Genomic DNA, 15193 nt, shown 5'->3' on the forward strand with positions numbered 1-15193 from the left:
GAGCAAAAGTAGACGTAAGAAAATCAATAGCTCGTCGTCCATATTCCAGACGTAATCAATGTCAAAACAAGCAGATGCACGATCTTAGAAACTGTTTTCTGATGAGACGTATGGGTTCAGGTGGATTAATTACCTTAATAACCCTCTTAGTTCCTCTCAAAGGACTTCCTGTTGGTATTTTTAATTTCTCTCAAATGAAGTTGGTAGCAATTACATTAGTACTGTGGTCTTGTGCGATTTTTCGCGTAGCCGATACTTCGTCTGACCCATTTGACTTTTGGTCCTCAAAAACGGGATAAACAGCCAGCGCTCGGAGTGCATTAAGTTGCCGAGAAACTCTCTTAGAGCCTGACGCGTTCCTAGTCTCTAAGTGACTGATTCACTGAAACCGAATCGACAATTTCAGGGTGTGTGGGGCGATTCATAGTCTTTAAAATGTGACCCACCTGTCAGCTCCCCCTCCTTTCCACTCCCCCTCCTTTCCGCCCCACACCCCCCCCCCCCCCCCTCCTCCTCCCCCCCCCCCTCCCTAAGTCAACCCAGAAATTTTGTGCCCACCCTTGGCTGAAACAGGTATTTTTTTCACTGTAATCACTCCTGTCTAACAACATAAGAACAGTTTGATTTGTGGCTATGATCCAGCAATCTGCTGTCTCTGTCTGTCCTGTTTTTTGCGTGATACCCCCTGACTAAAATCTCCTGTTTTGTTTTCTTGGGTAATTAATTGCTCTCGAACGAAGTTTGAGGCAATTTTTGTAAACGTGTTGGCCTTTTTATGCACAATTTTTGGTTGAGGAATTTTGCGCTTTGTTCTAGAACATCTTTGACTTCTCAAGTGACTTTTTCAAGCTTCACTTCTTCGTTCTGAGTGAATAATTGCTCTCAGACAAATTTTGTTGGATTTATGTTAGTCCTGTCGGTCTTTTTTAATGCAATTTTTCGCTTGACCGGTTTTTCGTCTGACCTATTTGAATTTTCGTCCTCAAAAACGCGATAAACAGGGAGCGCCCAGCGCGCAATAAATGCTTTTAGAGCCTTTCAGCTCAATAGTCTCCAAGTATGCGATTTGCAGAAACTGTTTTGGAGACTTATGGTGTGAGGGGCGGTTCTTAGAAGTTGACCCCTACCCCCCCCCTCCACACACACACACACGCACATACAACTCATCCCCCACATCAGCCCCCTCTCACTTCACGTCCCCAATCCCCACCCCTGCGCGTCTAGAATAATCTTTGACTTCTCAATTGACTTTTTCACGCTTTTCTTCTTCATTTTTGAGTAATTCCATTTACTCTCAATTTGAAGTAAAGTTTGTTGTTCAAACAAAACCGATTGTTAGAAAAAGGATGAGAAGGTCCTGATAGCCGAGTTGTATATGCTTCTCGAGGTGACGAAATCGAACTTAGGAGCCGGGGTTCGAACCCGACCTCCGTGTGATGTTTCTGCACCCATGCTGAAAAATTTATCTAGGCTACAGCTCCTGAATTAAATAGCCCCGCCTGTCATTAGTTCTATATTGCCCATTAGGTAGTGCTGGTTTATACAGGATGTAAGGGTTAGGCAAAGTTAGTTGAGGTTCACCACTTTCCATCTTTTTAATAGCCGCGTTAGCAATTCAGGCGGCTATTATTGAGCTCTATTTTTTTTAATTCGTCTAACTTCAGCGACGTCTAATGCTTTGCAGTTAACATTTGTGTTCGTGACGTCATTTCTGCTTTTAGGTCAATTGCGTGACTTACCTCACTAAAACATTGACTTTGGAACTCACTTTTGGAAATTTAAATTTTATGAACATTTACTAATTAAAGGTCAATAGTGTGCATCTAAATAGTGCCAAACTTATATGCCCTAATTCCTGAGTAATGGAGTCTTGAGTTTTAATATCGAATATTAATTTTGAAAAATCCATTAGGGCTTTTTACTTTTAGAGCATATGTGCCTCATAGAAACGGCAGTCCGAATCTAACCCAAAAAGTCCAGTGGTCTATTAAAAAGCTGCTGGTCAATCTCTCAACCTTATTTCTTCAGTTGTTTCAATTCATGGTAGGCCACAGGCGTCTATCGTGGCTATTTTCTGGAAATTTGCCGGCTATGTTTTTAATAGCCGCCCTTATCTTCTTAGGCGGCTATTATAGTGGCCCTATTTTTATTTTTTACAATCCAAATAATTTGTATTGTTTGGTACGCAAAAGATCTTTGCACATTCTTTTGGGTTTTTTCACGTCAATGAGAAGTCAAGTTAGTGGTGATTTTGATATGCTTGAATAGTAAGAGGAGCGCAAACGCGAGTAGGTTCGGAGCTTGATTTTACCGCCAAGTACCTTTAAAGATAGATATTTGAACAAATTTTCTGTTTTGAAGTCAATTTTTTTACGTACGGCAATTTGACTTCTTGTTTCAGTGTTGCTTTTCTCGAGTGCTATTAGTATGTTACATATGTGTTCTAATTGCGCCTATTTACATTTGCTTGAATTCATAAATGGGTGACTAATGGATTTTATGACGGATACTATTACCCGCAAAGCATTAGCTGAGGCTTTTATTGGCCTTTTCTTGTTTTTTTTGTCAACAGGATTTTTGTTACGACCATATGACGTCACAGTCGTTTCAAATCTGCTTTTGTTCATGCAATTTAAATTCGGTGCGTGACGATATTTTTCACTCTCAGTGGAGATAGTTTTTTTGTTCATTCGCGTGATTGTTGTGTCACTCGGGTTTTACCTCACTCTCAAATATCACTTCCTCAATCTGAAATTGAATTTTCTTTACTTTACTTCATTTCGATAAGGTCAAGGGAGTGCGTGTCATTCTAATTGAATTGTATTTGGGGGCAACTAATAGAAGCAGCAATAAGTCAAAGAGATTCTCAATCAAAATATAGCATCTCAGCATTGAAAAAATATTTTGAAACTGTGGATGCACGAAGCTATATCGGCTGTTTCCTGGCAATCTGCCAGCTATGTTAAAATATTATTGAATATATGGTTTTTTGCCCCTTTTTGTTATTTTTTAATCCATTAGTATCATGGATGATGGGTCTGATTTATTGCTAACAAGGCTGAAATGAACCTAATTAACGGTTTGAGTTCATCACTAGTGGTTTTCGTTGCTTTGACGCTATTATTTTGCGATAATTGTAAAGGATTTTTTGAGTTTTTGCTAGTATTCTTAGTTTTTTTTGTCGTCTTAGCCTTTAATCTCGTTATGGACAGGCCTCATAGATTGCTATTTGGAATCATTTTGATGTTTCAGTTCGAAGCTAAGGCTGTCTATGACTTTAACAAGAGTGCGGTCTTCTTATTGGTCTTCTATTGCGGCGTAATTTGGGCTCCAACTTCAAGCTAACGTGTTCATTGACCGAGAAACCGCTTGTTTTCGAAACATTGAAGTAAATTTCTGATTTATGCTTTCTATTGTAGTTCTATTGTCCATTTTTGAGCTAATAGAACTGCTAGGTTTTAATGCATTTCAAAATTTTAAGATATGCTGTGATTTAATGATTTTGGCATGCAGTTACGCTGTTGTCTTAGTTTTACGCCTCTTGACATTAAAAGATTTTCTGATTTTTGTGAATTTTTGTTTTTTTCCTTTTTTGCGTTGTCTGTCTTTGTTGTTTTATGCACTTGTTCTAAGGATGCTTTGAGTCAATATTTTCTTAAAATAATGTTTCTTTAGCGATTCTCAAAGAAATTCAGGACTGTCTAGCTATGTTTTTTTTTACTTCGTCCAATAAAAACTTGTTTCGCTTTACCGTAATTGACAGCGTGTTCAATATTTACCGTGAAATCTTTTGACTTCTTCAAGCTAGTTTGGTTCTTCGCTCATTTTGCTCGAAGTTCCCTCTACTTGAACTTTGTTTTTGGGAATCAATGGCAGATGTTTTCTGGCAGTCGTCGGCCATGTCAAATGTTTGTCTACGCAGAAGTTAACGCACAAATTGTTGCCTTTAGTGGGGTCCTTCTGGTCTTTATCAATGCATTTTTTTGCAGGATCTTTTTTTGTTTGATCAGTTGGAGTTTTCGTTGAAATAAACAAAAAACTTGTACTACCCGCAGATACCCAGCTGATTTTCATATCTTAAAGTGTTACTGGTCTCAGGTATAAGTTTCGCCGAAGCAGCCGTAGAAAGAATATTTTTATGTAAAAGGCAATTTTTCTGATTTTTTAATTACCTTCATGTATCATTTGAAGATGTTAACTATTTAAGGTTGTTGTTTGCACTTACTTTAGTTTTACATTGAGTTTTTCTAATTAAATAGTAGCCGCCGCCAGCCTGTCAGGTCTCAACTGCTGTTTTTTAGGAGCTCTCCTCTCTCCTTTTTTTTCGACTCTACGAGGAGTAATTGCAATTTTTTAAATCGGTCACTTCTATTTTTAGAGGATGTTTTAGAAAACGTCAAATTGGAAACTTGCACGTAAAACAAAGTGTTTAGGCCAATCTGCTGGACAAAGGTCAAGCATTTTGAGGATTTAGAGTAATTTTCATTTTTTTTCTGTGAGAAAGAGCGAGAAAAGTCAGATATCGCTAAGCGGGTTAAATATTTGGATCACAAGCGGCTTGTTCAAAGCAGATTTTTAATTTGAAATCAACTTTTACGGTTGAAGGTGTTTGTATTAATTACCTTAACTAGTATTAGTGTGTTCGAAAGATTTTTTTTTACCATCTGGTTAAACTATTAGACTTTAAACAATTTTGAGTTATTTTGCCTGATATCCGACGTCAGCTTCTCATCGGCTATTTTAGGCGCTCTCCTTTTTTAACTTCACCATTTTTATTGTTTTACATTAGTGGACATTTTAATGTTTGACTTCTAATTTACCTCACACTGTTTCAGCTGAATGGAATGTAGAGTTTAAGCGTCAAATTTAAGCAACGGTCAAGGTCACAAATCGAAATGAAATGAAAAAAGAATATTCCGATAAAACCTGGGCACTAACACAATGCTTAAGGACTTAGTGCATTGAATTTTCATACCTTTATAATGATAATTTGTATTCGTATTAAGCTTATTGTCCTTTAATTTAGAGACTGAGTGCACTACGGTTTTTTAATCTAATGAAGCTGTGGGCCAAATAAGAACACATTGTGACACATGGAAAAAAGGTTGCGTCAAATTTTCTCTTGTATTAAGATATCAAAATTTTTTGGAAAGTATTCCTAAATCATTGCTCTCGAACGAAGTTAGAAGCATTTATTGTAAATGTGTGGCTCTTTTCTATGCATTGTTTTTGTCTGACCGTTATCTTCTAGAACATTTTCTATTTCACTTTTCGAGTGACTTTTTTAAACGAGACTTGTTGTTTCTTTGAATGATTTGATTTGCGCGCATTCAGAAATCTGTCTAAGAAGTCTGTTACTAAAATAAAATTGATTGTGAGAGCTGACCGTATCTAGCCCATGTAGTGCAGTAGATAGTGGCATGAACTCTCGACCATAAAAATTTTACTAGACGTCTTCTCAATTGTTTGCCTCAACAGTAGTTCCAGAGCAATTCGTCCTACGTTAGTCGGTGTGTTTTGTTCCATTATTACGCTTATAGTCCTCGTATTAGAGGCTGAATTTGCCATATTGAATCTGTTGAAACTGTAGACTAATGGGAACACATATCAATCGTCATTTTTCTTGGTTTTTCCTCAACTCTTTCAATCCCAACGTCGGTCAATCACAACCGACTTTGTTTTTTGATGGCACCTGTGATTTTTGCAGTTGAACTTAATAGTTGTAGGGGTTAAAATAGTATTTCGATGCGACAGTTTTTTTAATTTGGAGTTTTATTTGTTAAAGCAAATTCGATGATAATAATCAAATTTTGGTCCATTTCGCTTCTCAAGTGATTTTGTCTGTTTTATCTGCATTTGAGCTTTTCAGAATGGTTTTTCTCGTTCACTATTTAATTTGCAACCATTATATAGGTATTGTTTCTAAGAGTTGACATTTCAAGGCAATTACAAGGCAATTTTCTATACTGAAATACATTAAAAAGACTCGAAGAGGCTTTATGGTTTTCGGTTTTTTTATAAGTGAGCGAGCAAGAAAACCGGAGGTTCGGAGAGTGAATAAATTTTGTGGAGTTGTTTCGGTGAACAAAATCAAAGAGCGGAGTCAAGAGAGAGAGAGAGAGAGAGAGAGAGAGAGAGAGAGAGAGCGCGCGAGAGAGAGAGAGAGAGAGAGAGAGAGAGAGAGTTTTTTTGCTAAACAAGCCATTTTTTGTTCACGCGCGGCCTTTGCAAGCGTTTTTTTTTTGTTTTTGAAACTTCTTTTGTCTAAGAGCTTATTTTAGATTAGTTATAGTTTTTTGATTGTTTTGATAGAGTTTAAGTTTTTTGGTAATTAAAGGGAGTTTTACGCTAATTTGGAGGTTTTTCAGCAAATTCTCCGGTTTTAGCCATTTCTGGCCTATTGTTGTATTATATTGCTTTAACTTGTCACTGAATGTCACTGAATATAATGTTAATGCTCGTGGGTATTTTTGGTTACAAATTAAATAGGTTCTTTGGTACCAAGCAATTTATTCCTCTGAATTTTGACAAAAAATGCGAAAAATTGTTAAATTTTTTCTAAATCTAGTTTATCGCTGTTTTTCAAAATTAGAGAGGGTTTTTGGGTTGTTCGAATTTGTGCGAGCAATTAAATTGTCTCTATTACGGGTCTTTCCCATTATAGCCCCCCCATGGTAAGTAGACCATAATGGGGGCATATTTTCATTGGGGGCTATAATGGGAAAGACCCTCGATCACTTGTAATATTGTTTTCTCTTTGTATTTGTACTTGTGCAAATTGAAAAATTAATTGAATTTTCATTTAAAGTACTTTTTTAAATTAAAGTAAATTTTAAATAAATTTTAAGTAAATTTTAAAGTAAATCTTTTAAATTCGATTAGCATAGTCTTCTCGCTTCTTTGAGGCTCAATGCGATCAGAAACTAGATTTTCGACAGGCAGCTTTTTGGCGAAGGTATCTTCGAGTCTTTTTCGGAATCCTTCCGGCTATTTTATTATAAATTTGTATTTTCTTTTGCAGTCATTTATTGTGTGATGACTATTGGTACTGCATGTTGTTTTGCGAATAGTTGTTTCTGAGTCGCAACTTGTGAAGAAATTTTTCTCAGATATTTTTCCAGATAACAATTTTGGTTTTTCATGTTGTTTTTCCTGTTTTTCAAAATGATAAGCAAAAATACCAAAAAAATCAGTTGAGGGGGGTGTGAGTTCACTCCATTTTTTTAAGATTAGTCTAAATTCTGTCTTCAGTTCGTTTTGCCCCCGTTAAGCGGCCGTGCACAAGTTTGCTTCTGTCATTATGAAAGATTGCAAAATTATTTTTTCGTTCATGGGAGCCAACGATGGCAGTTAGATAGATTTCATACATACTCGCTTTTGCAGATTGGTATTTCGAGTACCTGCTCTGTCTATGATTCCTGCAACGATCATAGCCATCAGAAAACTTGTCTTCTCTATTTTTAAACACACCTATTAATTGTGCAAGAATTTGTTTCGACTCCAAGAATTTTGTCCCGAGTTGTTGAGAGCTGACGCCTTTTTTGCCGATGTCAATTGTGGGAGTTGAAACGTATAAACTTTGAGGTGCTTGTGATGTTTAATTTTTTGTTTTGAATAAAGGTGGTGCTCGAATGCCTGGCTCAATAATTACGAAACATTCTCTGCTGTCATATTAGATAATTTAACGGCACTTTCAAGCCTTGTTCACTTTTATTGTTTTGAGCAACAAAAGAACTTGCTTGCCTTACTGCGCTGTTTGTGTTTAATAAATTTGCTATGTTGAACAACGCGTGAATTTACTGCTTTTGTGTAGCTTGTTTCTGCTGCTGGCTACTAAAACGCGAGGACGATTTTAAGATTTGCAGTTTGAAGTTCTGACTCTACTAATTAGCTATGAGCAAATATGCGTTTTGTGATTGTGAGTGGTGCTCAAAAAATGTCTCATTATTTACTTGTGTAAACAGAATGCCAACCTTTTGATTTGATGTATAAATGATTTTGGCGTTGGACATGACTTGCTCAGTATTCATACGCATGAGTAACAAATTCACAATGAATGCTAGAAGAAAAATTTATATGAGGTCAATTTGACCAGGCGTCTATAACTATTTCAGATATTCAGTATGTCGTTGTTGATGCCGCATTTCATATTTTGTCCATTTATTGTCAGGATCATGGCGCGAGTTTTCTGCGTACAATTTTGGCTTTGAGGTTTGATCCTTTTTATTGAAGGTTTTTATCGCTTTGAATTTTTCATGCATACTCATTTAGCTCTGAGGAGTCTACTACTCTAAGAGTTGAGAGCGTGAGAGAAGATTCTAGAGTTAACAATTGCAGTCTGCTGACCTTTGATTAATTGCTCGCAAGCGGAGTTGTTAGCTGTTTGGGGCTCTACTGGTATTTTTTATGCGAGTGGTCGCTTGATCTTTTTTTGAAAAACGTGCTTTCATTATTATTCGTTTTTTTAGAGCCAATTAACTTTGTAAACAATGCCTATAAAAGTGCTAATTTTTAAGGTTTCTCTAAAGTCAATCTGAAGGATCTATATGAGCACACGTTTCATGATTGAAGAATTTATTTCAAAAAAATTTAATTTCTACCAAGTATACTAGTCCTGGGCTCTTTTAATGCGACTTTTTGCTCGGTCGATTTTGTGTCTGAAGCTGTTGATTTTTTCGTCCTCAAAAACGGCAAAAAATCGGAGCGCATTAAGGTACTGATCAGCTCTATTACAGCTTTACTAGACTCCACGTGTACATTTCACCGAAGCTGCTGAGAAAACAAATTAATGATGAAGGGCAGTTTTCGCTGCTTAGATATAACACTTCCCACCCCATTCCTCCAACCCGATTCGTCCGTCCCCTCCGATTTCACACCCTCATAACCATCCCCACGCTTGATTGAGCACTCCCGTTCACTCACCTCACGATACCCGTGCCAATGCCGCCACTTCGCTCCACATCAACTGCTCGTCAGTCGTTTGTAAGCAATCCGCCCGAGAGTCAGTTGTTAATAGCCGCCTTCTCATCTACTCAGCCGGCTATCATAGCGCTCCTATTTTTTACAATTCAAAGAATTTGAATTGTATTGGGGCGCTGTCTTTTTACGACTCGAAGAGGAGTTATGGTTTGCTATTTTTTTGGTCGGTGACTTCTCTTTTCGCATGATGCAAAGTCAAATGCCGCACGTGAAAACAAGGCTTTAGGTCAATCTGCTGAATATAAGTCAAAAGCAGAGTGAAATAGGGATTAATTGTTTTGTTCATGCATTATTCTAAGAGCGAGAAAATTGAGTGTGTCAAGTTTTTGCAAGAGATATTTTTTGATCACATGCGGCTTTTGGAAAGCTGTTTTCTAGTCCTAACTCTTACTTTTTCAGCCAAAGGTGTTTTTCTCATGTTTTTTGGGTACTAATACCATGTTTTTAAGTATTTTTTACCATCTGATACAATTAATAAATTTTTAAATCATATTTTGAGTTAATTTTGACATTTTACCCTGGCGAACGCTTTTTCAGCGCTTTCTACGGTCTTTTTCGATTTTTTGTAGAAATTGGGGTCTTTTATGGATCAGTTTTGTTTTAAGTGTATTTTTGTTGATCTTTTATCTTGATTGATATTGAATGTGAATTGGCTTCGTTAAAGAAAATGGAGTAATTTTATTCGAATTGTGGCTCATTTCCCTCTGTTTAAGAACTTTTGCGCTTTTCCTATGATTCTTTGTTTGCTCGTTAATCGACAGATATTTAATAAGTATAGATACTAAGGCTGAAAATTCAATGCTAAATAGTGCAGTTTATAAAATTTAGTAAATACAAAATTATTATTTTCTTTGTTTTCTTTGTTTTATCAACTGTTGATTACGATGTCTCCGACAGGCAGGCATTGGGTAGGTGACTAATTGAGCAGAGAAACTTTCTAGAGCATTGCCGCAGTAAAATTGATGGGAAGCAGCGTTTTGAATTTCGTAGAAAATTTTGCAAACAAAAAATTTTGTAGTTTCTATGTTTCTCGCTTTTTTCCGTGTTTACCGTTTTACAGTTTTTTTCGCGTTTTAGTCGTTTAAATAAGAACTGTTTTTGTCTACTTCGATTCGGTTATGGAGTCTTCCGGCTATGGTTTTTTAAGATCTGTTCACACATTTTAATGATTTTTGAAGTCAAATTAAAGTGATGATTTTGGTCACGGCAAAATAGGAATTTTATGATCGGATTTTTTCCAAATAGTTTTCCCAATCCATTCGTAATCCGTTCTCGGTCTATTTATTTTGTTTAGTCAGTAGAATTTCATTAAATTGCTTCACGATTTTTCCTAATAGGTTTTTCTTCCTCGTAGAACCAAACTTTGTTTCGCTTCAACTCAGTTAACAGCTTGATACATTTTGCATGAAATCTTCGACTTCTATATGCTAGTGTCATTCTTCGCTCGTTCTCCTTAAAGTTCTTTTGAACAGAAGTTGATCAGCAAAGCAATTCAAAATGATCGGAGGCAGTATCAAGAAACGAAATCAAATAGAAACGGGATAAACCCGTAGAGCCAAGGTTAAGATGCCTGTTACTCGAACTTGGTTTTTATAAGTCCTAGTTACCATCTCTAATGATTATTGATATTGATACTAGATCCTGCATTGTCTCACTATTAAACAGGAGAATGTTCAACTACAAAATGACGTCAAAATATTTCGCACTTTGAAGTTGTTTTTCTAAGTTTATTATTTTTTCAATCCCAGTCGGTGTAATGTTAATCAATAGCGGCTATTTACGGCAATCTGTTGGGTATGTTTTTGGTTTCTTACAGTTTTGAGACGGTTGATTCAGACTGTTTTGTGTTCTCAGTGGATCTTTATAAATAGGGCGTTCAAAGGTCAATTTGACTGGTCATCCATTTACGGCTCTGCAATTGATCTTAAGGTAGTAGATTAAGTTTAATAATAGCCGCCGTCAGCCTCTCAGAGGCGATAATTTTGAATTTTTATTAAAATTCTTTTTATCTGCTTCAATTTAGTTAACAGCTTGATACACATTTTGCATGAAATCTTCGACTTCTCTATGCTAGTTTCATTTTTTGCTCGTTCTCCTTAAAGTGCGTTTGAACAGAAGTTGATCAGCAAAGCGATTCAAAATGATCGGAGTCAGTATCAAGAAACGAAATCAAATAGAAACGGGATAAACCCGTAGAGCCAAGGTTTAGATGCCTGTTAGTGGAACTTGGTTGTTATAAGTCGTAGTTACCATCTCTAATGATTATTGGTATTGATACTAGCTCCTGTATTGTCTCACTATTAAACAGGAGTATGTTCAACTACAAAATGACGTGAAAATAGTTCGCACTTTTTCTACTAAGTTTATTATTTCAATCCCAGCCTGTGTAATGGTAATCAATAGCGGCTATTTACGGCAATCTGTCGGGTATGTTTTTGGTTTCTTACAGTTTTGAGACGTTGATTCAGACTGTTTTGTGTTCTCAGTGGATCTTTATAAATAGGGCGTTCAAAGGTCAATATGACTGACCATCCATTTACGGCTCTGCAATTGAAATTAAGGTAGTAGATTAAGTTTAATAATAGCCGCTGTCAGCCTCTCAGAGGCGATAATTTTGAATTTGTAAAATTCTTTTTACCTGTATTTTTTAGTTTACACAAGACGGCACGCGTGACTTTAACATTTGGTTTCTGACTGCTTCTCACTGCTTCAACTGAATGCAATTTAGAATTCATTCAGAAAATTTAAGGGCAAAAAGCGAAATCAAAGCACAAAGAACTGTTTTCTCCATACTAAATTGCTCTCAAAAGAAGATTTCTTTGATAACAATTTACGCATATTTTATACGCTTGTCGGCATAAGAACGAGCAAGAATACCTTGAATTTATTTCCTTCTTCAAGTTTGTGTTTTCATGTTTTCCTGTTTGTGCGATCACATTTTCGGCTGGGTTTGATTAAGCTCAGTTTCTACAGTTTATTACAGTAGTTTTTTTCTGTATGTATGATTGGTTTAATTGCTCTCAAACGAAGTTTGTAGCAATTATTTTAGTCCTGCGGCATTTATATGTGGTTTTTCGCTAGGCCGATTTTTCGTCTGACCTTTTGATTTTTCGTCCTCCCCCCTTTTAAGTTTTCTTGGTGCCTTTCGGCTTACTAGACTGTAAGTATGAGATTCACTGAAAATGTTTTGGTGACATAAATTTATGTGAAGGGTTGTTTTTAGAGTTTGACGAAGGACGATTATATAAAGTTGTATATTTGACATTCTGCTAATAAAAGTTGAACAATATATAGCTCATTACAAAATGAACGTCTTAAATTTTGGGTGCCTAGAATAAAGTTGTTGCAATCAAATGTTACTATTGGTCATGTTGGTGTGTTATAGAAGCATCAAGTGCGAGATCATCGAGTAGCAGCAGTGAGGATGAAGATGAAGAGGAGAAGAAAGACTCTGAGAAGGAATCACCTACCGAGGAGAAGGAAAAGGCGGCACTGATTGAGAAAGAGGTGAGATATCGAGCGTCGTTTCTGGTGCAAAAAGTATCTCTTAAATACTCTTAACTAAGAAAATGTTAGATTTGTCTAAAACCTATAATTAATAGCCGCCGTCAGCTTTTCAAAGGCTTTTATTTAAGCGCTCTCCTTTTTTACAATTTGAAGAATTTGAATTTTATTGGTGCGCTGTCTTGTTACGAATCGAAGAGGCGCTTTTATTTTTTTTTGTTTTTTAAAGTGAGCTAGAAAAAGAAAACCGGAAGTTCAGAGGGTGAAATAAAGTTTGATTAATGTTTTGGCAAAAAAAATTCAAAGAGCTAAAAAAAGAGAGTGAATGGTTTGTTCATACCTTCCTTTGAAATAGAGAGAGAACTGTAGGCATACAAACATTTTCGCTAAGCGAAAGAATTTTTTGCTCAAATGAGGCTTCTTCAAACTATTTAATTGTAGTTTTATTTTTTTCAGATGTGTAAGATCTTTGTAGACTAAATTGAAAATATTCGGGTTGTTTTGATGGCAGTTTTGAAGTTTGTGGGAATTAAAGGGAGTTTTTCGCAACTATTTTGCGGATTTTTTGGCATTTCAATATTTTTGTATCGTATTGTTTCATTGCCTTTATTATTAATTGAATTGACGTTTAACGCTCCTAGGCATTTTTATTACGAATAAGGTGAAATTTTTTGGTGCGATGAGAGTTAATATAAAATTTGACACAGCCATTGAAAAATTGGTTGCAATTTTTCTCCATTTCTTAGTTCTCCTCCTTTTTAAATGTGTGTATGGCTTAAAAAGAAGTATTTTATGATCAAATTTATAGTCTTGGTTGTATGAAACAAAGTTTTTTGTTTCTATGTATACTTATACTAGTTTTTTTGGTTTATTTATTTTTCTTTTCTGTTATTTTTTGAGTTTATTGATTTCTCTGCTTTCATGCGTTCTGCCAGTTGATACTAGTAATTCGAAGGACTAGTTTATTGGATAATGGCGAATTCGAGTCGTTTCTGGAATTTTTCCAGCTATGTTTTTTAAATCTGTTCACATTTTCTCGTGATTTTTGAGATCAAGTTGCAGATTTTGTTCACGCCAAAACAGGAAGTGGAGCAAACAAGCGATTGGTTTTGCGCCGTGAAATTTTTTTTGAAGTGTAATGTGAAAAGTTTTGAACAGAAATTTGCTTTCCATGTAGATTCTTTTTCCACTTACCTTAATTTGACTGTTTTTTCTCGTGATTTTTATCGGTTTTTAATGCTTTTCCGAATCAGTTAAGTCTTTTTTTAGGTGTATTTTTGTTGAGTCAATTGAAAATCTTTGGTTTGCATTTCACGGCTTGCCCTGATATGTTTATATAGTTTGTCTTTTCGTTTTACATAAGTCACGTTTTATTTTGACGTCACGTTTGATTTCAGTCTTAGTGCCAAAGCTTCAGTGGTTGATCCTCTCTCTATTGATTTTGCGTTTTGGCCTTAAACGTATTTGCATAAATTTGCTGAATGAGTTATGAATTCCATTCTGTTTAAACAGCAAGTGAGGTAATTTGATGTTTCTCGTAAATGGAATTCATAATTCATTCAGCAAATTTATGCAAATACGTTTAAGGTCAAAACGCAAAATCAATGGAGACATGATCAACCACTGAAGCTCGGGCACTAAGATTAAGGTTTGCTTTACGTTATCAAAGTTCCTTAGAGTATACAGCTAAGTGGTATTATAATTACGCTTATAGTCCTCCAATTTACAGGCTGACTTCAGCATATGTGTCTAATGAAACGTGACCAAATTAGAACATTTCGTCAATATTTCTCTTTTTCTTAATTATTTGACACCCGACGGCGGTCAGTGGGGTCAACGACGGCTATTTTCCGGCTTTTTGTTGGTTATTGCTTAATAGATAGAAAGGCAAACTACACTCGGAGATTATAACGACCGTTTTTTCCTATTCAGCTTAATGTTGTCCGCAAATCGAGTCAGTGGCATAGTGAAATGTAATGAAATGTAAATGTGAACACAAACAAAGTTTTGTTGGATGTAATTGAAAAAATGCAGAAAAGGATCATACGAGCAAGTTTTTCAAACGGATGTGACAGCGTTTCCGTTATCATGGATTTAAACATCATCCTAACCGTCTACGAATTGTACATTGCTGAGCTTCTCAACGAAATGTTCGGGCAAGTGAGGGGTAGATCAAATTTTGATCATTTGAACTTTGAGTAATAGAAGTAACGTTGTCTGACTATAGGCAAAACAAGGGGAATGCTGCTAAAAATAAACGCTGCTCAAATGTTGTAGAAAGCGCGCTGAAAAACCAAATACGTAAAGCATATAATTTCGTAAAAGGGAATTAACCTTTTCCAAAAATATAAATAAAATGTCCAATGCTGAATAAAAGAAGTTTTTTAAGGTATTCGTTAGCCTATATATATATATATATATGTATATATATATATATATATAAACAAAATCAATCCATGAGCAAACTGTTCTTTTGAGTCGTCTAACCTGTTCTGTTTTGGTGCTCTTCGATTCTTTCTATGGGCCTCTACTAGTTGAGTCTACGACCCGTTAAAGACCCCTCCAGGAAGTTTTTCTTTTGTAACTTTCTACAAATTTGTTAACTGTAGCTGGTAAAGTAAACTAATTCAAATAATAAGGAATGAAAACATCATTTTGGTGAGTTTGAGCTGGTTTTTTACTTTGTTTGGCATATAACAGCTGCTTCGTA

General features: G+C 35.8%; 1 protein-coding gene across 2 annotated transcripts in view; it reads left to right on the plus strand.

The window, feature by feature from the left end:
* Positions 1-15193, plus strand: part of LOC142343163 (uncharacterized) — a 68202-nt gene that overhangs the window by 19013 nt on the left and 33996 nt on the right. For both annotated transcript variants that reach the window (XM_075394860.1, XM_075394861.1), the window contains exon 10: positions 12365-12486. In XM_075394860.1, coding sequence (XP_075250975.1) covers positions 12365-12486 — 122 coding nt within the window. The remainder of the gene's footprint in view (positions 1-12364; positions 12487-15193) is intronic.

This window comes from Convolutriloba macropyga, chromosome 7 (genome assembly GCF_964194025.1).
Source record: "Convolutriloba macropyga chromosome 7, txConMacr16.3, whole genome shotgun sequence".
In the NCBI taxonomy this organism is placed as follows: Eukaryota; Metazoa; Xenacoelomorpha; order Acoela; family Convolutidae; genus Convolutriloba; species Convolutriloba macropyga.